The sequence below is a fragment of the Amborella trichopoda genome, chromosome 6 (assembly GCF_054954075.1).
Source record: "Amborella trichopoda isolate Santa Cruz 75 chromosome 6, AtrichopodaSantaCruz75HAP2 v2.0, whole genome shotgun sequence".
Taxonomy (NCBI): Eukaryota; Viridiplantae; Streptophyta; class Magnoliopsida; order Amborellales; family Amborellaceae; genus Amborella; species Amborella trichopoda.
This window is the reverse complement of record NC_142341.1, coordinates 10957791-10985050: the sequence shown is the minus strand read 5'-3', so window position 1 is coordinate 10985050 and position 27260 is coordinate 10957791. Positions and strand designations below refer to the sequence as shown.

The window sequence follows — 27260 nt, the reverse complement described above, 5'->3', positions numbered from 1 at the left end:
TTTCGTGGTAACTTTAGCATAAAATTTTGCAAAAGCTCGCCTGCAATTGTCCTGCACATTTCCCGCCTCCCCTGTCTCTCTCCATTTTCTCTCTCTATATCGTCTCCTCTCTCTCTCTCTCTCTCTCTCTCCATTTTGTCTCTCTCTACTTTCTCTCTCTTTTTTTTCTCTCTAACTTTTAACACAGCACAACAACATCACCAGATCAAGAGAAGGAAACGCTCCATCGTTAGTCTCTCTTGATGCTCTCTCTTTATAGTTTTACAGAAAATTTTTATTTTCTCTCTCTACATTCTCTCTCGCTCTCTACATTTGTCTCTGTAATTTACAACTCTAAGCACTGCTGCATCTCCAGATCCAGAGAAGGAAGAGCTATACGGCCATAGCCAGTCTCTCTGTCTAGAGTAGGAAGAGGTACATTTTCGCCGTAGCTCTCTCAATCCCAATGTGCAAACACACACACACAATTATATATATATATATATATATATATATATATATATATATATATATATATATATATATATATATATATATATATATATATATATATATATATATATTTGTTTTATTCTCTAGAAAACAAATTCAAATTCATCTTCGTTGTATCAAATTCAATCTTAATATTTATTTTACAGATTTTTATTCGTCAATCAATATATTTTGATATTTATGCAATTCCATATTAACAATTTTTTCAATGCAGCTTTTTTCCTGTGAGATGGATTCAACTGCTCTCTTCAACCAATTGAAGGTTTGTGTCTTTTGAGTTTAATAAGTTTTTAGTGAATTACGAATCTTTTTTTTTTTTTTTTGGGTAAATCAGTGAGGATTAAGTGATTTACAATTCTCATTATCAGTAGGATTTACTTTTATTATCCATTTCATACAAGGATGACACATACACTCTTCTTTTCTTTTTCATTTAGAATATGATTTATTTGATCTAATCATAGCCTCCCTACAATTTATGCAAACTTAGTATATTGTACTCAACGGGCAAAGGTAAACTCAGAATAGCCTCGCTCTCTCTCTCTATCTATCTATCTATCAATCTGTCTCTCTCTCCTTCCATAAAGACAAAGACATATATGTGTGTATGTATATATATAGCTGTATGCACGTATATCTCTTTCCGTATGCTTTTTTTTTTGGCACTCGACGAGGAAATCTGTTTGCCTCAACCCATAATTTCTGTATTTGTTGTGACTAAATCATTATCAAAAACTTATTTTTGAGGAATATTCAGATTTGTGTATGTAGTCATATATGTACTCATGTGAATATGCATTTGTGACCATCTTCTTCGTGAATATATCCATTATGGCATAGTCTGTCACCACCTTTTAGTATACTGGAACATGATACTATCAGATAATCAAACTTTAATCTGTAACTTGTGTTTAAAGAATAATAACCTTGGGAGGCTAGTTTTTAGTCTTCAAAAAATGGGGATGACTGAGATAATAATGCAATTAAGTGTTATACTGTAGGCCTTTTGTAGTTTTAATTACCTCCTTGAGTTTTGTGCTTTCTCTCTCTTTTTTTTTTACCCTCCTATCTCTCTCCTTTTTAATGTCTGTATTTATGCATCTAGAAGTCTGTGAGCTTCATTTGCTATTCCTCTTGCTTCTGAGAAATGGAAGTCTATCCATTAGTTATATTGAGAGGCTAGCTAGTTTGTTTGTATCAATTGTGGGCAGGCTGCAGAACCATTTTTCCTTTTAGCTGGTCCTAATGTTATAGAATCTGAGGCGCATGTTCTGAAGATGGCTGGATATATTAAGGACATCACCTCAAAGTAAGTATAGGGCCATGTGGCGTATCTTAAGACATGCTCATGCAAAGTGCAACTCAGTTTGAGATTGTTGATGCCAATATTTCTCCTTAATTGTTAGGCTTGGGCTGCAGTTGGTTTTCAAATCCAGCTTTGACAAAGCTAATCGTACATCGTCAAAATCATTCCGTGGTCCAGGCCTAGAAGAAGGCTTGAAGGTCATAATTTCCTTTCAGCTCATTTAATTGCTGCAAAAATAGTATGTAGCTTTTCCTTTCAGAGTGTGAACTGATGTTTTTCATTCTGCACATTTATGATGATTATAAGCATCACATTTGAATGCCTTTCAAAGGAACATTATATACGTGCAGTAGTTGTGTTCACCAGCATTTTATAAAAATTTATACTCTGTATGCATTGTTACATTTAGTGATGAGGTTGGTACCTTGCTGTTCATAAACCGCTTGTTTTATTTTTGATGATTAATTATGTATATGTTACTAAACATAATGTATAATGTTAAACATCTATAATCTGCATCAAGTTAGTCTTAGAACTTTGCTCGCTATTTCTCTATGCAGAATTCTATCAACTTTACCTGAAAACCAGCCAACTGGGAAGCTGACTGGCGTCCTTTCCTCTGGAATAATATTGCCAACATTAATATGTGTACTATTTCAGAAAGAAGTAGGCCTCTCTTTATGAGGAATTTTTCTTCCAACTATGAAGTCTTCTGATGCAATCCCTTCAATGTGGTTCGTGTTGCTTTTTGAAAGGAATCCCCTTAATGAAGTGTTCCTCGTATAGCCTCTTATGAAGTCATAATTTCTGAGGTCTTTGCTGTTGAATTGGTTCCAAAGGAACCTTTTATGCACAAAAGGATCTTACCATCAGAATTCATGATATATCTCTAGTTCCACCCATCCTTTTTATTCTCCATTTCTTTCCAGTAATTTAGAAGTTTCAGTTTGCCTGTTTGTAAATTAGAATTACTGAACTTGGCATTTGCAACACTTTGTTTTGGGTAAGCTGCAATACTACTATAACTGTATAGAGCACATTTTACTTGTGGAAGGGACCATTGACCACATATCAAATGGTTACTCTTTCCCTTTTCTAAATAAATAAATAAATCAAATTGTTACTTTCCCTGTAGGCTTATCTTTAGCATCCCTACGGACATGGAGAGAAGATTAATGTCTTTGATCTGATAAAATGAACTCTAAGATGTCGAGAGCTTATGATACCATCCTGCCACTGATAGTTGATGGTGAGGGACCCCATCATGACAATAAGAAAGGGTAAATATTCCAAAATTGGTCTAAGTCATCGAAGTGAGTCTATAGCCTCAGTTTAGGCAAGCTCTTGATTACTTAGTAGGCCAATTTTCTAGGTCCTTGTATATAGTTCCAAATCACCAATATAGTTCTGGGTACCAGTATGTGGTACTGATGCTGGTATACTAGGGGCTAAAGAATTTTGGTTAGTAGTATCTAATGCATAGTTGCACGGATGAATATCACAGGCCAGGCTATTGTGCAATTCTACATTTTCTGATGGTGTTCATTTTGATTAAGGTTTGGATGATCCTACAGCCCATTGGTATAATTTCTATTAGATTTAACATTCTGATTAAGGTTTAAATGATCCTACAACCCATTGGCTCCAAAAGGGCAAGGGGTAGCCCACAAAGATATGGTTGGAAGTAGTGAGAAAAGATATGGGGAATTATGGCCTCACTGAGAGTATGACCCGTGAGAGAGCTGGATGGCGGATTGGAATTCATGTAGCCGACCCTAAATAGTTAAGAAAAGGCTTTGATGATGATGATAATGAGATTTAGCATTCAAAATAGGTGTCAAAACTAGCTTGTTTACATGATACATCAATAATCTATGTACCCGCTTGCCTTTGTAGCCTTTCTTCATCGAGCTTGCTTTGAAAAAAGACAAAAAAGAAAAGTCATGCATTGGTTGGAAATATGATATCTAAATTGAGGGTGTCAGTGACTTTGACTCGACGAAAGTATTTACTGTGGTTTTTAATACGTCAATTGAATGTTGATGCATTAAATTAAGTATTAAACTGTGACTAAACAACGTGGAAGAGTATCAAAGTTAAATGAGTTGGATACCACAACACATTGATCTGTATTTTTATGTACTAACACATAATATGCAGTATCAAATTATGGCCTGATGATCTCCAAAATCTCTATGCTAGTTATGACACTAACATTTCAATTTGATTGATGGTAAATTCTGTATCACCATTGAGAAGTTTACGGCAGCACACTATATAACACTTGATTCTTGTCATATGCACCATGCTCTTATGTCTCTGGGTTCGTGAAAGGTGGCTGTTGCATTTTCTATTCGCACCCAGGGAAATTATGTCTGCAATAGGAAATTTACATGCATATCTAATTGTAAAAATAGTCTGATGAATTCACTATCCAAGACAATGCAGATACTTCAAAAGGTCAAGATGACTTTTGATCTTCCTATTGTGACAGATGTGCACGAGGCAAGCCAGGTAAGTTTTTTTTGAAATTTTAATGTTGTAATTCAGGTTTTTTTAATTATTTAAATCAAAATTGATCATTTTGGTCAGGGCACTCTTGCAACAATGCGACCAAAGTTAACTTGGATTTCTATCTGAAGCACATAATAATATGTGTGTGTCCTTGTCTATTTTTTTCAAGATTTATGTAACATGGGGTCCCCCCCCTCCCCCCCCCCCCTCCCACACTCCCCCACACACACACACCCGCTCATCCACCCACCCAAAAAAGAAAACAAAAAAAACTAAAATTATTCTCCCGAAGTCTAATCTTCTGCATCATTTATTTATGGGTGCGGTTTGTATAGAGCCGAGGCTCTAAACCATCAAAGTAAAGCGCACCTTCAAAAAGTGTCGAGAAATGTGGTTTCAATACTGGAAATCTTTGTGATAGCCTTAAAATATATTTTCATCTCTAATTATAAAATCTAAAGCTTAAAAATCGTATAGATCGAGCAGATCTATGAAAGCTTGAAAATCTTGAAAAATTGATGGTCCAAAAATGCATTATAAGATGCACTATTTCCAAAACTTGAAATCCATTTTTTTCTCACGTCCATGCATCTTGAGGTCGAGATGATCAATTTAAGGATATTTGGGCATCAAAACAACCTCTTCTAGTGAAATTTTTTGCGGTGCGCCTTAATTTGATTGTTTAGGGCCTCGCACTTATATAAGCCTTTTCCGTTATTTATTTGTCCTCTTTAATCGATTCCTTTTCTTCAAAACTCAGATGTAGAGACTTGGATACTGCTCTACTCAGGTGTCTAGTTAGTTGGCAAAGTCCAAGTTTCAGCTTATCTAAGCTAAGATCTTTAACATGTGCATGTCACATAACCTTATTTACTTTACATTTGGGATGGATTCTAGCTTTTCTTGTTTCTTTTTATTGGTAGTTTTATTCCAACTTATTTTGAGACTAAGAGCTCCAAAATGCTTTAAAATAGGGTTATCATTTTACAGATTCTTTTTGAGAAGTGATTACTTATATTAAGAATAAGGAATAAGTATACCAAAAAGGACCCCATTAACAGGGTCGTATGTCGCCATTAAGGTGAGATTGATCATGAGCTCATTCTGTGGATATAGTTCCATACGTGGTCTAGAAGATTGTATGTGTTCCATTTTGACAGTAAATTAGTAATGTGGGATAATTGCTCGAAATGGATTTTTTATGAATTTATTTCTGACATGCATCATTTTCTTTTAGTGTGAACCTGTTGGGAGGGTTGCTGATATCATTCAGATTCCAGCTTTTCTATGTCGCCAGGTTGTTGAGATCTCCATACTTTTCTGCCACAACTTCATATTAGTTTTCAACAGCTATTTCTAATTTTAGTTGAAATGTAATTATCCCACAGCTATTTTTGCTTTCTTATTGGTGATTTTGAGCAAAAGGAAACTAAACTGCTGCTTGGGGGTTAATTTATTTATCACAACTTGTTTAACTAATCCAAAAATTTCTCACTCAAACAGACAGACCTTCTAGTTGCAGCTGCAAAGACTGGGAAAATAGTGAATATTAAGAAAGGCCAATTTTGTGCTCCTTCGGTAAATACTCAGTTGATGTCGCATCGGTAGTATTCTTCAGAATGGTTTATATTTGCTTTGCTTCTGTGGACATAAGTACTGTAGTCCTCTCATAGATTTTATGTATCATAATTGTCATGTCTAATACTTCCAAAATTTTCAAATAATAATTTTTTTTAAAAAAATGCAGTATCAAGCCCTAAAAGGGAAACCTTTTTTGAGGTTCTTCTGTGCAGAAGTGCCACGGTGGTTCTTATTTGGAGCTACAAAATCTATACATTTTTTTTTTTTTCAAATTTGTGTTCTCGATAATTTTGTCCAGGAGGGGCATTAATATTGGGATTGAAAAATTTGATACGAGCACAAAAATGAAAAGAGAAAATGATAAGAACTATTCAAGTCAAGCAACTATTCTCTGCTTTAGAAAAACACTTTTTAAAGGAGAGATTTGTTTTGAGAGTAATAGAAGTTGAATTGGCGTGTTGATCAGCTCAGACATTTGCTGATGTCCTTTATTTTTCTGTCATTTTGTTTCATAGTTTTTTTGGTAGACTTCTGGATCCATAGGGATTTAGTTATTATATAGTATCCAGATGACTCAGTCCTTGCAACTACCATACACCAATATTTAATGAGATCAATTGAGTTAATATTAGGATGGAAGGGACATGCTGTTCACATCCACTCTAAAACGAGTGCTTTGCCACCCTCAAAAGTGCTTTGATGTTACACAGCTAAGCACTTGTTTCTCTCTTTGGCTCGCTCAGAGCGCTTATGCACTTTACTTTGCTTGTCCCTAGTTCATGGTGCACGTAGAATGACATAATTCTAAAGAAATTCATGAATAATACATCTGGGTTATGTTTTAACTGTAATGGTGAAGTGGTCTTACAAAAAGTTTGAAAGTAATGATTTTTATACATGAGTTATCTATTTATTTTATATGCGTTCAAGGACCTTAGAAGTAATGTATGGGCAGGTCATGGTAAATTCTGCAGAAAAGGTTCGATTGGCAGGGAATCAAAATGTAATGGTTTGTGAGCGGGGCACCATGTTTGGCTATAGTAAGTTATTTTGCATCTCGTTTGTCTTTAATTTAAGGGAAACTTATAGATAACCCCCTTGACTCAACTTTCTAGGCATACCACCCCCTAATACTTTTTAAACCACACCACTAAACCGAAAACTACTTTATTTTTTGCAACAACCCCCCAAGTAAAAGAGTAACTTTTTTTTGACGAAAATACCCCTTTTCTAAATGCATGTTTCTCGTAATTTAATGTGCAGGATTGATTATAGTCATACATGGTTTTAGATGTTATTGCGCCTGAACTTGACTAAGCGGCTTGGTCTTTGGCCTTGTTCCAAGCCTATTTTACTTAGTAGGACTCATTAACACTAGGATGACTTACACACACACACACAAAAAAAAAAAAAAAAAGAAAAAAGAAGGAAGAAGATCAAGAGTTGGTAAGACTAGGCCAAGTCTTTAGAACTTGGCAGTGGCTGAGCTGAGTGGACTTGGCAACTTCTGAGACTTATGATAGATTATAAAATATTGCTTTAAATGGAACGGAATGACTGGTTGATCAAGTGAAAATCCTTTAGTGATCAATCCCACTTGATTTCCAAACTAAATTGCATCTTGTTTGGATTTGCACATTATCTATGATCCTTTTTTATTTATTTATTTGGATGTTGTAGTATTGGACATAGTTGCAGTACTTGGTGAGTACTTGAAAATTGGCATACCCTTATGCGTGAAGTCAAAACAAGTTGAACCTTGTATTATTCTTATGATAGCTTGATATCTGGTGAGAAACTTTGTATGATTAATAGTTTATCCTGTGGGGTTTTATGCCTTTTTAGCTAGAACCTAATTGTGTTAGGACATGATTACTGGAGAAATTGAGGATCTTCCTAAATCTTCTCTTTCTTGTATTCTTTTGGGGCACATTGATTAGAACTTGGAACTACTAATTACCTAGGTCCTTGTATATTTCATTATAGAAGATGATACTAGGGGAACGTTTTTGACTATTTTCTATTTTTTTGGGTATTTTACCATTTGTATAAGTACCTAGTATTTGAGCTCCTAATAACTTGATGGCAAGGTTTGTACCATGGCTGCCATAGTTCAAGGCTTTTAGCACGAGTGTTTCTTGCTTTATTACTGTTGCCCACCTCCATCTCTCCTCGCCCATCTGGCTTTCTCTGTGCCATCACAATACTCGTAGTCGGCGCTTATTATTTCATCATTCAACACCATTCTTGGCTTATACTTAGTGTTGTCTGAATCCAACTTGGTTTATTCAATGTTGACATACATCGAAAGATCTTTTTACCTATGATGCAGATGATTTGATTGTTGATCCCCGCAACTTGGAGTGGATGAGAGAAGCAAATTGTCCTGTTGTGAGTTAATTGTCCTAATATCTTGCCTATTATTTGTATTAGATTGTTCATGAATAGAAGTACTTCAAACAATCTTCTGGTTAAAATTTCTGGTTGATGAGTTTTTTATTTCTCATGCTAAGATTTTAATACGTCTTCATCTCTTATTGCTCAGCTAATCCTTATGCATCCCATGGTATGCTGTGCACTAACTTAAACTTCTTCCATACAGATGTAAAATCAACCATAGATCTTAAATGTCAAAATAAATGATGGATAATAGTGACATAAGGGGAAAGGATTTGAGCACATAGCAGTTATGATAATAACAAAAGATAAAATTTTCTTGCATGGTTTTTAGATAGTATCAAGTGTCAGCTAGGAGAAGTTTTTTAAGTAAGCAAGCAGTTGGAATTGAACACATCAGCTTGGAGATAGTTTTTGTGAGACCATGCATTCCATCCATACTGTACACTACTTCTCCAGTTTTATAATCAGTTGTGTTTCACTTTCTGCATCTGCCCACTCTGTACACACCATTGTCAGCCAACTAAAATTCTATTTCATACTGGGTAACAAATGAAGCTTTAGATAGTGTTCTTTGTTAAATTAGTTCGAATTGGTTACATTCACGCATCTCATTCGTAATAGACTGAGGGGGAAGAGTTTATAGTTGTGATACCATTGAACCAAGATACACTTACACTCACAGAAACTAAAGTTTTGGATTAATTATATGAAACAGTTTGGAAACACCTTGAAGGATAGCAGCAGGAATTGCTGTAATGTGTTCATACTCTGCGTGAAAAGCAGGAAGTTTCATACAATGTGTCCCTTACAAATGAACTAGGACAGAAATATATATATTTTGATGAAAGCACCGGCATAGGTTATTAGAATCTAAAATACCAATCTCTTACAGTAAAAGCTCAATATTTATCAGAAGATTTTTTTTTTGTTTTTTTTCATTTTACATTATTCTAGGATTAACATCTCTGATTGAATGGGTCAGCCAAAAATACTATCTATTGAGTTGATTATATATTTGTTAACTCCTCTGAAGTGAACTATTGGAACTTTTACAGTTGCATTTCCATAGTTGTTATTTCTTGTCTTGACGATCGCTGAAACAAGTTTTAAATAATCAAGCTTTAATAAGTTTTTAAATTTTCACTAAATGCAGGTTGCAGATGTTACTCATTCCTTACAGCAGCCTGCTGGCAAAAAGGTATGACAACCAATGTTATTAAAATTGGGTGAGCTGATACTGAAGTCGTGCGAGGATTCCAGTGCATTTTGAACTGGCCCAGTTCAGGAATTCATCTCTATTTCTTTAACATCAAAATATCAATTATTTTTTTAATCTGCAAATAATTGTTTTTACGAATCCTCTGTGTTTGTTGGGGGGATGGGGGAGGTGGGGGGCGAATAGGTTATTGTTTACCACTTTGGATTGGGTGAGATATCCCAAAAAAGATCCAAAGTCTCCCAAACCAGTCTCCTACAAAAAAGAATTGATTTGGAGATTTCAGTCCCTCAAATCCGCTGTCTATTCAAGTGAGCTATCCAGAACTGATTTTGGGATGCGGGTGGATTTGGAGCATTTTTGGTGCTCCAAATCAAATCTTATTGGATTGAGTTGAGTAGATGGATTTGATCATCCTAGTGATGCTCCGCTGATAACTTGATTTTATAGTGTTTGCCTTTAGATTAGAATTAAAGTTGGGCCTTTAGTATTGAAGTAGGGGCTCTACGACCGACTAGTTGGATCAGCTTCTGTCACCCTTGCTTGACACTCGCTCGTCCCGAGGCAGGGGGAACACTGATCCTTTGACTCTTTTCTTTTCTTTTCCTTTTTTTCCCCAATTCCCTATACACATGCTGACAGAACTCTAATTTTGAATTTCATCCAAAATATGGACTGAAACCCATCATAAATGTAGAAAAGCTCTTTTACACATGAATTAAAGAAACTCACTTTTAATTAATTAGCGACTAGTACTGGCAATGGGTCTGAAGAACTATCTAAAAGGATACAAAACTAATGGGAAAACTCACATCCAGTTGTTGACTCTTCCTTCATAAACAGCTAGATGGTGGTGGTGTTGCAAGTGGCGGTCTTCGTGAACTCATACCCTGTATTGCAAGGACATCAGTTGCGGTTGGGGTTGATGGTATCTTCATGGAGGTAAAATTTTAATATGCTTTTAAATTAATTCTTTGTTAGAAGAAACTGGAAATTGTGTACTAGTTATCTACTGGTATGATTTTTCTCAAGTTGCGCTGATAATGTGTTTCTCCATTTTCTCTAAGCATACTACATAACCCTATTCAAATAAATGGATGTATTGAGCAACATATACCTAGAAGATCCAAATTCAAAATGTTTTATGATGCACATGTTTCCTACTAAACCTGGATTTTTTATATTTCGTGAATCATGAACCCATTATTAAAAATCCTACTTCGAAACTAGGGTTGCTATGTTCAGAAACCAGAGCAATACAGTTTCCAAATTTCTGGGAGCATTGCTTCTGAAATGTGGTCCCAAAAGTTGTGAGGCGTCTAAGAAGCTAATTTCTTCTTGTTCTCTGAGAGAGCAGGAAGCAGTAATCCTAGCTCAAGTTTGCTTAAAAGTAGCTAAATTCCTAGTTTGTGACAAACCATTTCTCATTCTCAGCAATTTCTTAGCAGTGTAATTTCTCAAGAGATACTTATAATTTTTGTTTTCCATTGAGAAATTATCAGGGAAATGTTCAAAAAGGGCAAAGCGTGCAAAAAGGAAATTTTAAAATATTAGAAAAATAAAAGAAACTTTATCTCAAAATGTTTTATTTTTGAGTTCTTATCAACTTGATTTTCTTGAAGTACTGCAGAGATAAAATAAGAAATAGGAAAACCATGGGGCATTCTATAAGGGAATGTCTCTTGTCTACATGATGTGGACGAGCACCCTTATACTGATTCAGGTTAAACATGGCCACATCCAACAGCCACAAAAGAGTTTTATTTTTTATTCCTCATTTTTTGTTTAGAAAATGATATTTATCTAAAGCATTTTTATGTGACGCACTAAACAAGAATAAAAAAAAATATTTTGACCTAAAAATTGACCAGAATGCTCTGAATTGTTGCAAGGTATTCCGGCAAATTTTTTTGTTCAAAATTCTTTTTATTAATTTTTATTTGGTGCACTATGTAAAAATAGATCTACACTCCAACATTCGGACAAATATTATTGTTAAATAAAAACGAAAATAAAAGACCAAACTAATTTGGGGCCATTGGATGATGTTAGGTTCGATCTAAACTGTCAAAGGGTGCTTGTGCACCCTTCAAGTGTCCACATCATGTGGACGTTATACCATCCCATTGTATAAACTGTTGCTTTATGAAAAATTAATGAGTTTTAAGGAAGGAATTTAAAAAATGACCATATTAGGAAAGTTTTAAAAAGAGCCACATTTGTCACATCAATAGAATAGTAAACTGAGTAACTTTTGTTGTTTTGTTGGTCAGGTACACGACGATCCGCTGAATGCTCCAGTTGATGGTCCAACACAGTGGGTGGGTGTCTTCAAGAGCTCTTAATAGTTTATAGAATCGACTATCATTGGAAGCTGTGGCTGAAATTTGGAGCTTTGGTTCCTTCAAAAGTTTCTTATATCAGCTGCCATTAGGACTTAAATGCTGAATACCAGCCAAAATTTCTCAAACTTCAGTACTGGTGCCTCATTATTTCTGGATAGCAGTTATTTCTGAAACTTGATTGAGAAATTTAGATGGCTTAAGCTGAAGTTCATCATAATTCTAAATTTCTACTTCTTACTCATTTTCTCCTTTTCCAAAATTTAGATAATATTATTTAGAGAAGGTTCAGTTGCAATACAAACTGAAAGATTTTAATCTTGTTCTGGTTTTCTTTTATACTCTAAATATTTCAAGCAAGATTTTCCATACACTGAATTATACATTAAAAATTTTTATTCTATGTGTAGCCTCTGCGCCATTTGGAGGAGCTACTCGAAGAGCTCATTGCAATTTCAGTAAGGCAGTCTATCCATTTAAACTGTTAGTTAATAGCCAATATCTTTGAATCCCAACACTAATATGTAGTTTTCTTTTTGTTATTCGAAAGAGGGTCAGCAAAGGAAAACAACCATTCAAGATTGACCTCACTCCATTTCGTGGTTAAGGTATTACGTGTAATAGCTTTTCACACAATGATCTCTCTTGAGTTACATGTAGGAAATGCCGTTTGATTTATTCATCTGAAAAAAAAAAAAAGGTTATATTTTCTGATGTCTATGCTTGAATGAAGAAATTTAGAACATATGAACTTGAAGCCAATTCTGTAATGAACCTCAGTTGAATGAGTGGTTGCATAAAATAGATTTCCTTTCGCTTACACTCGCCCAAGAAAGGACAAAATATACTTTTAACTCTCTCTCTGTATTGAGCTTAGTTGGTTTAATCTCATAGCATTCCCAGTGGAATAGCTTCTGTCATTTGTATAACCAAATATGATTCGTCTTCAGTACTTTGTTGTGCTCACCATAAGATGTTTGTACTTTTGAAAACATTAACTAGTGTTTCCTTGTATCTATGGCAAATATCCTTGTCACCCTACACTATTGAGGGGCATTCATTCCTAGTCAACTGATTTAGAAACTATAGGCGTGTTTGGATGCACAAGATATCATCATGATCCTGATGAAGTTAGCAAAAGCACCTGTATATTGTTTCGTGGTGCATGTAAATAGATCCTCATGATAGGCTTTTAATTCCTTATCCCATTTAACCATATACTGCCAAAAAAGGGTGTTTTATCTTTGAAAATGTTACAATGAGACCATTAACTTTTGACACAAGGAGGTCACAATCATCATTGACCATTAGATTTGAAATCAGGTGGTTGAGGATTTGTCATTGTTTGGGCACAAATTCCAAAATAAAATTTCTTGAACGTTCTGACGCACTTTCATCTATTGAATTATACATCCAATGGCTAAAAATGTTGTCACCTCCTTGTACCAAAAATCAATGATCTCATGGTATACAATCCCTTCATCTTTACACCGAATAACAACAGTTTCTTTCTTCTGGTTGAGGTCAGACAAAATCTTAACTAAGAAAAGCTCTCTCTCTCTCTCTCTCTCTCTCTCTCTCTCTCTCTCTCCCCTTCAACTTCTACTTCTTCTCCATGATGCCCCCTCTGCAAATCCTCAACCCCATCAAAACCCCTCAAAGATCATCAACTGCTGGTATGAATTTTCATAATGGAGTTTGCAGAAGTCTTTGCTTCGAGTTTCGACTCCTTTCTTTTTGACAAAGGATTTCAACCATGAAAGTAGGGAACCAGGCTTCCTAAACTTGAAACTTGGCAAACAATTAGGGCCATATGATTGCCATTACCAATTGCAGTGGCCTAAGCCAACTCATCACCTCCATCTCTATTCTCTGCAGCTGTTTCTCTCTTAGGTTTAGTCTTCATTCCTCCTAATCAAGAAAGCTTTACTTATAGATGAAAAAAAGAAGAAACCCTAAATAACTAGTTCAATCAATGCACATTAACCTTCAACTATGATGTCATTGAACGTTAGACCTCTGAACTTAGATTTGAGCTATTCCCTTTCCAGTGCTGACTGTGAATCAAATTCTTTAGAACAGCACTAATTCAAGAATAGATCACCTTTTCTAGGTGAAAAAAGTTCAAGAAAGCCCTATTCCTCTGCAACAACTTCTCACCCTGAAGCCCTAATTTTGCACTTGACGATCACATGAACAATGTGGATTCAAAACTTGACTCAATGAAAAAATGGTACAGTTTTTCTCCTGGTTTTGAACCAGAAACCCTAAGTCTCCAAATCAAAATCACATATAATCCTCTAATAAACATGTAAAATCTATCTTTCTGTTACAGAAGAGAGAAGCCCCCATTCTCTTTGTTTTAGAGAATGAATTAATTGGCAAATTTATGATGAGGAGAAGGTTGCCGACTAAGCTTTAATGGTTTCTAAATCTCTGCATTGGAATGCTCAAACTTTGTTTCGTGTTCTTTATACATTTAGCTGCTTTATTTGTTCTAGAGAAAGGAGAGAGCTAAGTTTGTTTTGGAGGTCAGTGAAAACAGCTAAAAAAGTATTATAACATACCTATCAAATAACCAACAGAGTACTATTATACTGAATATTCTGATTTAGATAGTCATAGACTCACGATTGAATTAATTGTCATCCAAAACAGCCCCTAGTTACACACTCTGACGTTAAACCAAAGAATATACTGTAGCAGAGACAATTCACCCTTTCTGGCTAGTTAATCAAAATAATTTTACTCAATAGAGTGAAAAAATGATCCATAATTTGATCTGGAGTTAGTCCACTTTGATTTCTGAATACAAATGAGTAGAAATGAATATATAAACCACAAAATACCAATGTAGCCTGAACTCGCTTCTCCAACGTCTTTCTTCTTTGGTCCTCTAATTGGGGTTTGGGGCAGCCCTTTCTTTTTAAAATCCTGAATCATATTATAAACTTGATGCAAACATGATCGAATAAAAAAACAAACAAATAACGGTAAGAAGAAGCCTAGGTTAGTGAGATGAAAATGATATAACTGAAAAAGCCAAAACTATAGATATTGTTCGGAGCACACGGAAACACCTATGGGTGGTTCAGCATAATGAACATTTTGCACTCTTGGCTATACCTTTCGAACTCCAGATGTTAACCCATTGTTCTTGATTGATTTTTTATCAACACACCTCCAGCAAATCCTTTGCGAATCATCTTTGACATTTAAAGTATCTATCCCACCTTCACAAAATAGAACTACCATAAATATCACCAAAATTTTCCTCTCTCTCTCTCTATTGAAGAAGAAACTCATTACATAAAGCCCAAGTCAATAAATGGCTGAGCAGACTTTGATTAGAGAATTTTTGCAGATAAATCAATAGATCATAAACCATTACTGACCTTTCAAATTCAGAAACAGCAATTTGACATGCGTCTTGAGCTGAATAGGTGTTAAAATATGAACATACTCTCCAACACAAGGGTGGGTTTTACACTATTGCGGTGTAGTTTCGGTGAACCAGTTTCGATTTATGGAACATTTTGAGATGATTTTTAAATGCTCATAATTCGCTCGTTTTGAGTCCAATTAAACTCAAATTCGAACACCAGCTATCTTGACAACCCCGCTCGTTTTGACGTATAGCACGTGTCGTGGTGTGGCCCGAAACGAGAGAATTTTTAGAGAGAAGATGGGCTCAAAACATGAAAATTCAGGTTTTATAAAAAAGAACATCCAATTCTTTGAGAGGTCATGGTTCAAGATCCCGATGTTGGATCGTCGCAGGTATAGGTCTATTGCGACCATGCTTCGAAGAGCTACAGTTTGATATAATTTTTATATATGATCGGATGCCGTATGATATGAATTTTGAGGTCGAAAATGACTTACTTTTCCAGTTGTCGGAATCCCATTTTCTGACGACTTCCCAAATTTGGAATATGCTCAAACGAAGACCAAAAAGGACGAAATTTATTGCAAAATGATAATGATAGTGTCCTCTTTGATTTGTGATCAAAATGAACGCTTGCAACGTCATAAGATCGTGCCGGATTGGTGGTCGAAGAATCACAAGTTTATGAAACTTGGCCGATTTTGGGTTCTTCCTTAAAAATCTGTTTCAAGACGATGTATCAAAAAGTGCGCAATAGTTCAAGCATCGATTCTACAATGATTGATCTCCTAAATTAACACCATAAGCGTCTGAAAAAGCTCTCGAGGCCTAGCAATGGTAAGAGGCCCCTCATGAAGGGATGGTTTTGTCATTTATCGAAAAGTGCCTAGGGGTATTTTGATCATTTCGTCCAAAAACGGGATTAACATTTTAATTCATAAAATATGTATTTTTTGACAATTTTGGGTGTCTTTGAGCATTCCACCATTGTTTTGTGTTTGCTCCATATAAGGAACCCAAGTCATTTGTAATAACTCTCTTGGGCTCTTAGTCATTGGCAATCAAGTTCTTGAAATTCTCTCTTGTTCTTTTGCTTTTCCTTCAAGTTCAAGACTCAAGATGAGAGAAGAGAGAGATATTTCCTAGAGAGAGAAAATATCTTTAGAATCCCTCACTCCCTAGAATCTCAAAATTCTAATTCCTTTAGGACTTTTAACCCCCAACTCCATACACCTTAGGATTCTAAGCTTCCATACACCTTAGAACCCCTAGCTCCAAACCCTACTCCATACACTCTACCTTAGCTTGCCTACACCATAGCCTATACCATACACCATACTACATCATATACCTTAGCCTATCCTACACACCTTAGTTTTCCTACACCCTACCCTATACCATACACTCTAGTCCCTATACACCACACCACAACCTAACTTACCTAAACTATACACCTAAGCCTTGGGCCCTAGTCTTGACCCACCAAGACCAAAACCTCTCTCTTTTATATGCATGCAAAGGGACCGATGAAAGTACACTTAGGCTCAAGCCCGTTCTAAGTCCATTCTCTCTCCTCTCTCTTTCTCTCTCTCCCCCTCTCTTCTTTCTCTCTTTCTCTCACTTGGACCCAAGGCGGGTATGAGCCCCCCCCTTCTTTCTTTCTCTCTCTCTCTCTTCATTTACTCCCTCTCTCTCACACATCCAAATTCTCGGACCCGCACCTAGGGCCGGCCCGACTTCCTCCTCTATTTGTCTTGTCTCTCTCTCTCGCTCAATGCGGACCTGCGCCTCGGGTGGGTCCGCCTCTCTTCCTCTCCATTTGCCTCTCCCTCTCATCCTCTCCATCTGCCCCTCTCTTTTATACTCTCCATCTGCCCCTCACCTCTTTGCTCTATCCGCCCCCTCTCCCCATCTATCCACCCCTCTCACCTCTCTACCCTATCTGCCCCTCTCCCTATCTCTACTCTATCCGCATAACTCTCCCTATCTCTACTCTATTTGCCCCTCTCCCTATCTTATACCCTATCCGCTCCCCTCCCCTCGCTCTACCTATCCGCCCCTCTCTCCACCTATCCGCCCCTCTCGCCACCTATCCGCCCCTCTCTCCTCTCTCATTTCTATATGCCCCTCTCGTCTCTCTAACCCTATCCTCTCTCCTCTCTCATTCTTATATGCCCCTCTCATCTCTCTAACCCTATCCATCCTCTCAACTCTCTCACCTCTATCCGCCCCTCTCATCTCTCTCATCTCATCTACCTCCCTCAAGTCACATACACCCCTATCCGCTCTCAACTCTTTTTAACCCCTATCTGTCCTCATCTCTCTTTCATCCCCTTGTGAGCTAGGACCCGTACCATAGGCTGGTCCATCATTCCTTGACCCCCATTCATTTCACTTTCTCTTACCTTGAACACTCTCTTTTCTCTCTAAATCATATTTTAATTTCTCATTCACTTTATTCTATTTTCACTTCATCATTCTTTTATCTCTCTCTCATTGCTTGTTGATTCTTTCACTTCTTGAGCACTTGACTTGGGGTCGTCTTGAGATATTTCCTTAGGGTTCTAACTCTCGGTTTGCTACTGTAACCATCAGCTTGTACAGTAAAGTCGGGTCATAAAAGACGTTGATTTTCTTACCCTTGGTGACTCCGGTTGGGGTCATCTTGAGTTAGATTTCCTTAGGGTTCTGACCCTTTCACTACTCTAACTACCGAGTCACACAATGTTTGGGTTGTGAGATATTTTCATCTGTCTCTCTCTTTCTCTTTCACTTTCTTCTATCCCTTGATCACTTTTTGGGGGCTCTTTGGTTTAGTGACATAGTTATAGGCTCAGTCTTGTAACTCCATTTTCCAAATCCCTCGGGTACCAAGGCTTGGAACCTGTTCTTTTCCTTGTCTCCGGTAATACCTCTTAGGTTACGTTGGGAGGATGCCCAATTTTCTTTGGGTCATCTTTTCACTTATCTTCTTCACTTTCATCATCATCATCATCATCTTCTTCTTCTCACTTTTAAACTAATTTCTCATCAAGTTCTTATTCTTATTCTCTTCTTTCTCCCCTCTCTTGCTTATTTCTCTTACCACTCTACCCCCCAAATCTAGAACCATTCACCCATAAAGCCCATCAAAGAGGAGTATATTGCATTTGGATTTCATTAGCAGTTTTCAAATGAGAGTCCAGGTGAGGTGTTGAGTTTAGAGAGGGGGTCGTATCCAAACCGCACTGCTGGACAGTCGGAGGGCTTTCGTTCATTGATCTAAGAGGGCAATAGCCTAGGCTTATCCTACGAACTCAAAACATCAGTGAGGTAGGTGCTCGGGTTCATCTCTTCATCGCATTAAAATGCTCTCATAGTTGGACATACCTATCCGTGCATGACACATGAGTTGCACACTTGCTCGTGAGGTCAAGGCGGTTGTTTGAGAGGGGGTCAATCGAACCCAGGTCCCCGAGGAAGCCCTAGCGAGGTAGATCCAGACCCAACCATTACTCTCCTAGCCCAAAATTCTCAAGGCTTATTCAACCCTCGTGTTCATGCTCACCCTCTTGCTGTTGGGTCTCGGGCTGCATATATATTGGTTGGGACTAGGTGGCCCAAAATCATCTTCTGTCACCCACACACCCTCTTGTTCAAATGTCTGTGGGTCACCTCCTCATTCCTACTCACTGGCACCTTCTTGGTCATCTTCCTCACGAATTGCCTCAAGGAATATTTTCTTATGTAGCACTGGTTCCTCTTCCTCCACCGCCCATTGCTCAGTTATATCTACGACAAATACTGCTTCTAGGTCGATTAAGTTGTAGCTCTCAATCGTCCTCCTTTGTTGTCACGTTTGGAGGTTAAATTGTAATGAATGTAAATGAGTTTTTGAAGCCTCTGTGAAGTTTGTCGATTCCTCTTAGAAGTGTGCAACCAATAGAATATACTCTAGTTTCGCTTACACTCAGTAGTTGAAAATGTTTAAGAAGCCCCTTCATTAGCCAAATTCTTCTTTGACAATCCCATCACCTCGATGATTTTGTAATTTTTGTATCTTTGTATTGATTATGTGTTGATTTCTCTGCCATGGCTTGTTCTTATATTGGAAGACAAATGTATAATGTTTTTGGGGTCTCAACCCCAGAGCATAGAGTCAATTATTTTGTGATATTAAAAGAAGAGGCTGAAAGCTCATAAGTTCAGATATTGATAAAGTACAAAAAGCACAAAGAAACTATACTCATGCTATGGTTCTTTTTTTTTTTTTTTTTCTTTTTGGTGTAGCATAACCGTTAATTCTGGCTTTAGGCAGATGTGAAAGAACACATAATTATTTAAGAGATAACCTATATCCATTGCATGGTGAGAACTCCTAGCAAATTACCTTGCAAATGCTCAAGCTAGTGAGTTTCTTAAATCAAAACATAACTCTTACCTCCGTCAATGCCATTACATGGCTTCTATGCGTTCTCTCTAGTTTTCCATTGATGTATTCACCCCTTCATGATCCTGATGGGACTAATACGTGTTGAAAAAAATATATTTAGGGTTAAAGTAATAACCTAGACAATATACAAATAAAGAGACCTTTTAAATTCACAATGATGAACATTTAAATATTTAAGCTTCTGTGCATATAAATAAATATTAACTTACATAGTAAATTGGGTGGCCTAATTTAGTGTTTCACTTCCTCTTCATGATCTCTACCAATTTATAGGCACACCTGCACTTCTCTACAATAACTGTCATCACCTCTCGCTAACAGCCCCATTGTGGCTTTCTTATGACAATCCACCAACATTAATAGTATGAGTAAAGGAGCTGTGGGCTCCACGATACTGGCACCCCTAGACCAGAGCCTCTTATTGATGACTATACCCTCCACTTTCACTTCCTCATAGGACTTTTGAGATGTGGTTTTTTTCCTACTCTTCACAGGTGAATAACCTCTTTGATGTGGCTAGCAATTGTAGAATAGAGTTCACAGCTAAGTAGTTGTGTTAAGCAGTGATGGAGGGGCCTAAATAGATCCTATTCTCAGTTCGTTGTCTTGTTAAGTGAAGGATTTTGTAGTGATCATACATGCATTTTGTCATCGACCTCACCTAGCCTAAGGTCTCCTTCACAATCTTGATCTCGCCAATCTCCTAGCATGAGATCAATGCAATATGTAATGGACAATATACATACCACACACTTTCTTCTATCCTTGAACTTTGACCCTATGAGTCCGCATTGCCTAACATTATAGCGGTAATAATCAGAACCACATGCTTCTCTCTTACGTCATTAACTATCTGGTCTATTTATTGTGGTAGGAATGTTTTTTCATTCCTCATTTTGACCTCTCTGTTGGATAAGAAGGTCATCCAATGTGGGCTATAAACCAGCAAATTTAGATAATATTTCTTATTGCCTTTTCTCCTTCCAACTATCACTCATGATGGTGATCCACATTCTCGACCAACCCTCCTTAAGCTCTCCAATAGATTTCTGAATATCCCCCACCTCTTCATCCACGATTGATCCACTAAACTTGTATGTTGATAGGGGTTCGCCGTACATGAGGAATCATCGATCACTTTCTTCTTTTCATCCGACCCTATCTTGCTTCTATCCCTTCTCGAATTACTAGTCCTGCAAACTATAAAAAAAAAAGTAGTTCTACAATAGAATACCGTTTGCCTTTGGTACTGTCGTAGTACGACAATAGAAACAAATGGCTCTGCTCGCGACGACTAAAATGAGGCTCCGTGCTATGCTCTATCAGCTATCAATTGGCGCTACGCTACTTTAGTTGACAAAGGCGAACAACATAGCGCTGGTGCCCGCTGAGCACTTTGCTACCCCTGAGGCTCTCTTCTAAATTTTAGGACCATAGGCTAGTATTATGGGTTGTTGGTTGCAGTGAAGGGATCCCTTCATCATAGAACCACTTCCCAATTAACTCATTTCCCTATGTGCCTTGCACCTCCAATTATGCCTTCAAGGTTCATCCGTTGCAACCTAAACTTCAAGAAGAATAGATTGATGTGACCTCGGCCTGTGTGCACCGCTCTTGGCCTCCATGACACTAGTGCTCCTGGCCAAGCCATGAATACTTTCGTCGACATCTGAAGTATGTGACGAGGTTGCCCTAGAATTAGCACTAGGTTCCCCTACGCCTCCATGTATGCCCACGTTGGGCCCTCCGTACATACCGCTACTGGGACCTTCGTACATACCGATATTGGACCCTGCATACACACTTGGACCACCTCCCCCATACATGCACATGCCGTACCTTCTATGCAAACTCATCCTGCTCTCCCGACAATGCACTTCCTTCATGTTTGTTCTCATCGCAAGCTCTATGTAGAGGCTAAATTACTCATCTGCACCCATCTCAGTTAATGGCACATAGAGGTTGGCAATATCTTCATTTTAATGGGTTTTCTTCTTATCCTTGTTAGACCTAAGTGGAGTTGTCATCCACTTCCTCACATTACTAGGGACATCAGGGCACGTAGCAACCTTCTCCCAAACCTTGCCACATGCTGCTTAAACCTATTTATTCCACTATTAATGACCATATGGTAGTAATTACATATAATTTTTTCTTTCTTGGTCGGATCTTATTTTTCTAACAATTTATATAGAAGTATGAAATTATTGTTTTCCTAATAATTTTCAATTTATTTTTGGCCATCTGCCATTTTCAATAGCTTTCATGTTTTCCAACATGTCACAACCTAGAGAAGACCTTACATGGCATATAATTACTGTCACCTGGTGATTAGCAATGGAATAAATTAGTTCAAGCAACACTTGGCAAGGATTAGGGGGAGCTTGCTCTGTGCCTTGATGTCACTGGCAATATGAGAAGGTAAATGACAACTCTTCTTCATGCTAACAGGGGTAAGAAGAGAGCTAAACAGAAGATAAATGAGGAGATCGCCAGCCTCTGTGCCATCATCTGAAAAGGGTGAAGATGAGCAATTCAACCTTGGAATTCAACTCAATTGAGAATAATTGCATCATTGGGAATGCTTAATGGTATACATGGTGGGTATGACATGGGCATGCATGGAGGGGGTGCCCCCAGTATGTATGCAAGCCTAGCATATGTGTATGGAGAGCATAACATGCGTATGTACAGGGGGCCCAACATAGGCGTATAGTGGCATAGTGGCACTTGGTGCCAGTTCTAGTAGTATCATATACTTTAAATGTCGAAGATACTATGCATACCTTGTCTAGGAGCAGGCTAGGAGAGGTGCACACTATAGACCTGTGAGACCCATGGCTCAGGTTCACATTGGGCCATTCTTCTCAAAGCCTAGGTTACCATGGATGAGCCTCTTTGGTATGATTAAATATTCAAGGGACCTAGTGAAGAGGGCTATGGCGAAATACTTTTATGATGAAGAGATTCCCTTGAATGCAACCAACAACCTATATTACCAGCTTATGAATGCTCCAATTTATAAAAAAGGCCCTAGGGTGAAGCCCCCTACGGCATAAGAGCTTAGTGGGTTAACATTAGATGAAGAGGTGGAGGATGTTTAGAAATTTATTGCGGATTTCAAGGAGAGTTGGCTGAGGATGGATTTTACCATCATGAATGAGGGTTGGAAGTGTAAACCCAATCCGAAACACTTGAACTTTTTTAGTTTATTGCCTATGTCAGACGACCTTTTTATCTACTAGAGAAGTCACAGGAGTGAGGAAGGAAGCAAAGTTCCTGTCACAATTAATGGACTAGCTAGTTAAGGACCTACTTTTTAGGGTCGGGTCCCTGACCCATTGCTCGAAACTGCTCTGAACAAAAAATAGCAAAAGACTCCTTGCGGAGCACCAACTTGAAGCCCATGCGTTGTGCTACTCCAACCAGCATTTATATATTTGGAGGTAAGAGAGTTGCACCATTCATAAGATACAGACATAATATGTAAAATTATAAAATGTACAAACATGTCAAGTTGTTTTATTGTCTCTTTAACAACTAATATTGAAACACCCAAGAGCCGGGGGTCTTTACCCATAAGTCCTTCGAACTCCACATAAAGTTTTTGTTGTTTTTTCTACAAAATTATTGTAAAAAATTGGGATAAGTGTCCGACTTGCTCACCCAGAACTGAGTTGGACTAGTGACTTAAAATCGGATCGCTTAGTCCGGGGCAATCCTACTCAAATTGATGCAAAGAAAAGGAAAAATGGTGACTAACTTTTAAAATGTAGGTCTGTTAAAAAGGAATGAATTATACAATTTGCATAAAAATAAAAATTGAATTTTAGTTATCCCAATGATTGAAAACTCTCAAGCCCACTCAGATTTGTTCGAGACGCTCGGACTTGGCTACTTCGTGTCTTTCCAAGCCAAGTACTTAGGTCTAGGTTGGACACTCTAAAAGTTTATAAATCCTAATAAGTATAGACCAATGTATATGTAATTTGGATTTTTTTCAAAATGATTTGTGAGTTTTTCCCTGCCATATTCCCTATTTTTATATTTTTCTCTTTTTTTTTTTTTCCAAAATATTACCAATAAGAAATCAATTTTTTCTAAATCGATATCTTATATCTTTTTTGGAAATTTTGTGTGTCTTTATTTTGTTTCACTTTTATATTTTTAGCAATTTTCTTTTTATTTTTTAGGGCCTCTTGGCGCTTCACATTACTCAGCTGAGTCCACATCACACAGTTACTTGCCTCAGCCAGGCCTGAGTTCGAGGCCCGAGGTGAATTGAGAAACATTGAGTGATCCAATCAATGAGGATGCTCAAAATTAGAATTCTTGTCCAATCGGATACCCTGTTTCAATATATAATGTATTGGAAGTTCTTGTTGATCTTAGCCAGAAAAATGAGATATCACAAGATAAAAAATTGAGAACCCTCATTTTTTTAATTTTTTTTAATTTTGCCAAAATTGGGCTTCGTTTTGAAAAACAAAGATATAGGTCCTGTAGATTTTTGAAATCTGATTGCAATCAAATTTTTTTTTGAAAAAATGATTGAAAATGAGAAAGAAATGGATTAGAAGCAAATAGATGCTTTGCGGTTAAAGAAATCAAAGGTTTTCTAACCAATCGTGCATCTAGGTAAATTTGGACATTTCTTTAAAACGGTTTGTATACTATGAGACCATTTATCTTTGTTACAAAGAGATCACAACTTTTCTTAGCCATTAGATGTCAAATTAGATGGTTTAAGGTGCACTATAAAGTTCAAAAAATTTATTTTGAACTTTAAGTCTAGTCAATGACACACTCACAACCACTTGATTTGAAATGTGACAGATATGAGTGACTGTGACCTCCTTGTATTAAAAGTAAATAGTCTCTTTGTATAAAAATGAGTGATTTTAGGCAAACTAGGCAAGTTATATCTAGGCATCCTGAACTAGTGACCAATGTGGTTTGAGTTGGATTGGGCGCTTTTGATTCCACTTATGACTGTTTTAACGTTTATGCATTGTTTAAAAATAGGAAAATTATATAAAGATATTATTTGCTTTTTATAAAAGGAAGTCAAAAGCACTTTTATCCATCAGCTTTCAAATCTAGTAATTGTAAAAGTATCGTTGGCTAGACTCAAAGTTAAAAAAAAATTTATCGAATTCTATAACACACCCCAAACCATCCAATTTGACATCTAATTATTAGAGTAATTGTGATAACAAAGATACATGATTTGATTGCATACAATTCCTTAAAAGTATTGCATAGAGATGTAACAGCAATATTGAATCAGTTGTTATTTTTGTTTCCACCCTCTCTCTCTCTCCTCCCGGCAATACATGCGTGCATAGGTATGACAACTCATGTAATGACATTTTAAGTGGGTGCGGAGCTCCATGATCCGGCCTGGCAGGCTCCTTCCTATTGCTTCCAAGAAGATGAAGAAAAGCATCTCCTCATAAAACCAAAGAAAGGGGTAAACGAGGATTTCAGAATCCCTGGTGGAAATGACGTTTCACTCGTCGGCGATGATTTGGATTTGTCTCCGACTCTTTTAAGTTTTAAAAATAGCCGATCCGGATGGGGTTCTTAGAACCCTTGGTGTTGTTCGTGAGCGATGATTTGGATTTGTCTGGGACTCTTGGGTTTTGAGAATAGCCTATCCTGATGGGATCAAAGAAAGATAGGAAAGACGGCTCTATGCATTTTTTTTTATTTTCAATATTTTTTTGCTAGATCATTATTTCAGCCAATCCAAATTGGTCTAGCAGAGGGCCGATCCATTTTTTAAAATTGAGTTATCAATATGAGATATTCTATGTGGCAAATTTCTCAAGCTGGTGAAGGGCACAATGGTCCCTATAGGTCCAGCCAGAGCCCAGCCTAGCCTTATAATGGCACCGGCTTAGTCGTTCGATGACATTTTATGACCTAGGCCCCAGTTTTTCAAGGCTACTGCCAGGCCCATTCTTGTACCTGTCAACGGTCAAGTTCTCAACTAATTATATCAGTTGAGGTTTCCTATTAAAAAAATTTGTGAACATAAAAAGAAAAACGAAAAAATAAATGCTGAGTAATGCACGCCCAATGCTTTATTAGGATTTACAAGAGCAAAACAAATGTGTATACCCCATGAGAATAAAAAAAAAACAAATGTGTATACCCCACAAATACTAGAGGAAGGCTTATTGTACTTGAAGAGTTAATTATAATAGACCCCTAATTAATTGGGAGACTGAATTCAGTCCATAAGGTTATCATATCGATCTTTTTACAACGCCTTGTGTTTACACGTCATCTATTGCTAAGCTGAACAAATTTAAAGTTCTATTCAAAATCTCAAACATAAAAGCTTTTGTGAGGACATTAGGAGCTCTTTCTCTGCTTTAGGTGTACCATGGATCAACATTCTTCATCAATATCTTTCCATGAATACTGAAATCTTTTTTTTTTTTTTTGGATATCGTTCCAAATTTATTGATAATAGAGCAAATTACAAAGATGGGTAGGGAATTAGCCGCATCGTTGACCTCCCTATACACATGAGTTAGAGTTAAAAGTCAACTGAGACATGAGCTCGAAAATCTGAAGCCCAATGATTGCTGATACTGAAATCTTGGAAACTAGACTCTGGGCTTGATGTTTTTGGGTGAATAGATTAAGGGCCTGTTTGAAAACTGGATGGTGGTAAGTCCTTGGAATTCAGAAGTTCTTTCTACTTCAGAAACAAAACATTAACATTATGGAATTGGCAAATATGTCGAGAATTTCAAGAAAGCCTGGGAGCCTTCGTTTGACTGAAATTGGAAGTTTGGAAATTTAGAGATATATAAATAAGCCAGTTAACACTTCACTTAGTTTCTTAATTGATAATAAGGACGATATGTATTCAACAAAGGATATTTGTAAGACACAAGTCATCGCTTACCAATAGATGCACTATAAAACTCCATTGGAAAATGTTGTTTTAATGTTGAAAAATTCTCTAATTGGTCATCGCGGCATCAAGATGAATGAATATGAAAAAAGATTTTGAGTCCCATAAATAGTACATCTTGCAACACATTATCTAGACTGTCCATTTTCAAGATTTTCATATATTTATAGATCTATTTGATTTGAACTATTATTGGAGTTTAAAATTTTATAATTAGATATAAAAATAGATTTTCAGATAATGCTAAGAGTGTTTTACACCAAATTACATGTTATTATAAAATTTGGAGGTGTGCCTTAATTGGATTTTTTAAAGTTGCAATTTTATAGAAACCAAAACCCTATATAAAATGAATAAATTTTACTTTATTAAATACATCATTATTTATGGGAAACGTTTGATAAGGAGACATCAAGCACATAGTGACTTGCAATCCTCCCTAGTCATAACCAGCTAGCTACACGAACATTAAAAAAACTATTCAAAGGAACAACATAGATAGAGATAATCTACATAGTTTGAGAGAGAGAATATGATTATTAAAATATATAGTTAAAAATGTGGTAGAGTGTACGGTTTGGATCGTGTGCATATGTGTGCTCTTGTGACTCAATTATGCCTCAAATAAAGCAGAAAGAAACTAGAGGGAAACCAA

At 36.9% G+C, this 27260-nt stretch overlaps 1 protein-coding gene across 9 annotated transcripts; it reads left to right on the top strand.

The window, feature by feature from the left end:
- LOC18438081 (2-dehydro-3-deoxyphosphooctonate aldolase) lies at window positions 1-25461 on the top strand. Of its 9 annotated transcripts, none has more exons than XM_006848273.4 (16): window positions 1-228; window positions 356-414; window positions 707-754; window positions 1704-1801; window positions 1899-1995; window positions 4247-4312; window positions 5550-5609; window positions 5816-5890; window positions 6849-6933; window positions 8226-8284; window positions 9447-9491; window positions 10353-10451; window positions 11783-11830; window positions 12262-12309; window positions 12402-12459; window positions 25020-25461. In XM_006848273.4, the coding sequence occupies exons 3-15, from the start codon at window positions 722-724 to the stop codon at window positions 12456-12458; spliced, it is 870 nt and encodes a 289-aa protein (XP_006848336.2). In that variant the 5' UTR covers window positions 1-228; window positions 356-414; window positions 707-721; the 3' UTR covers window position 12459; window positions 25020-25461. The 9 variants fall into 9 exon arrangements, 8 of the variants coding, with proteins under 8 accessions (XP_006848336.2, XP_088724688.1, XP_020525489.1 ...); XM_088868562.1 differs by having other exon boundaries at window positions 8205-8284; XM_020669830.2 differs by lacking the exon at window positions 25020-25461 and adding an exon at window positions 23865-24055.
- The last annotated feature ends 1799 nt before the right edge of the window (window positions 25462-27260 follow it).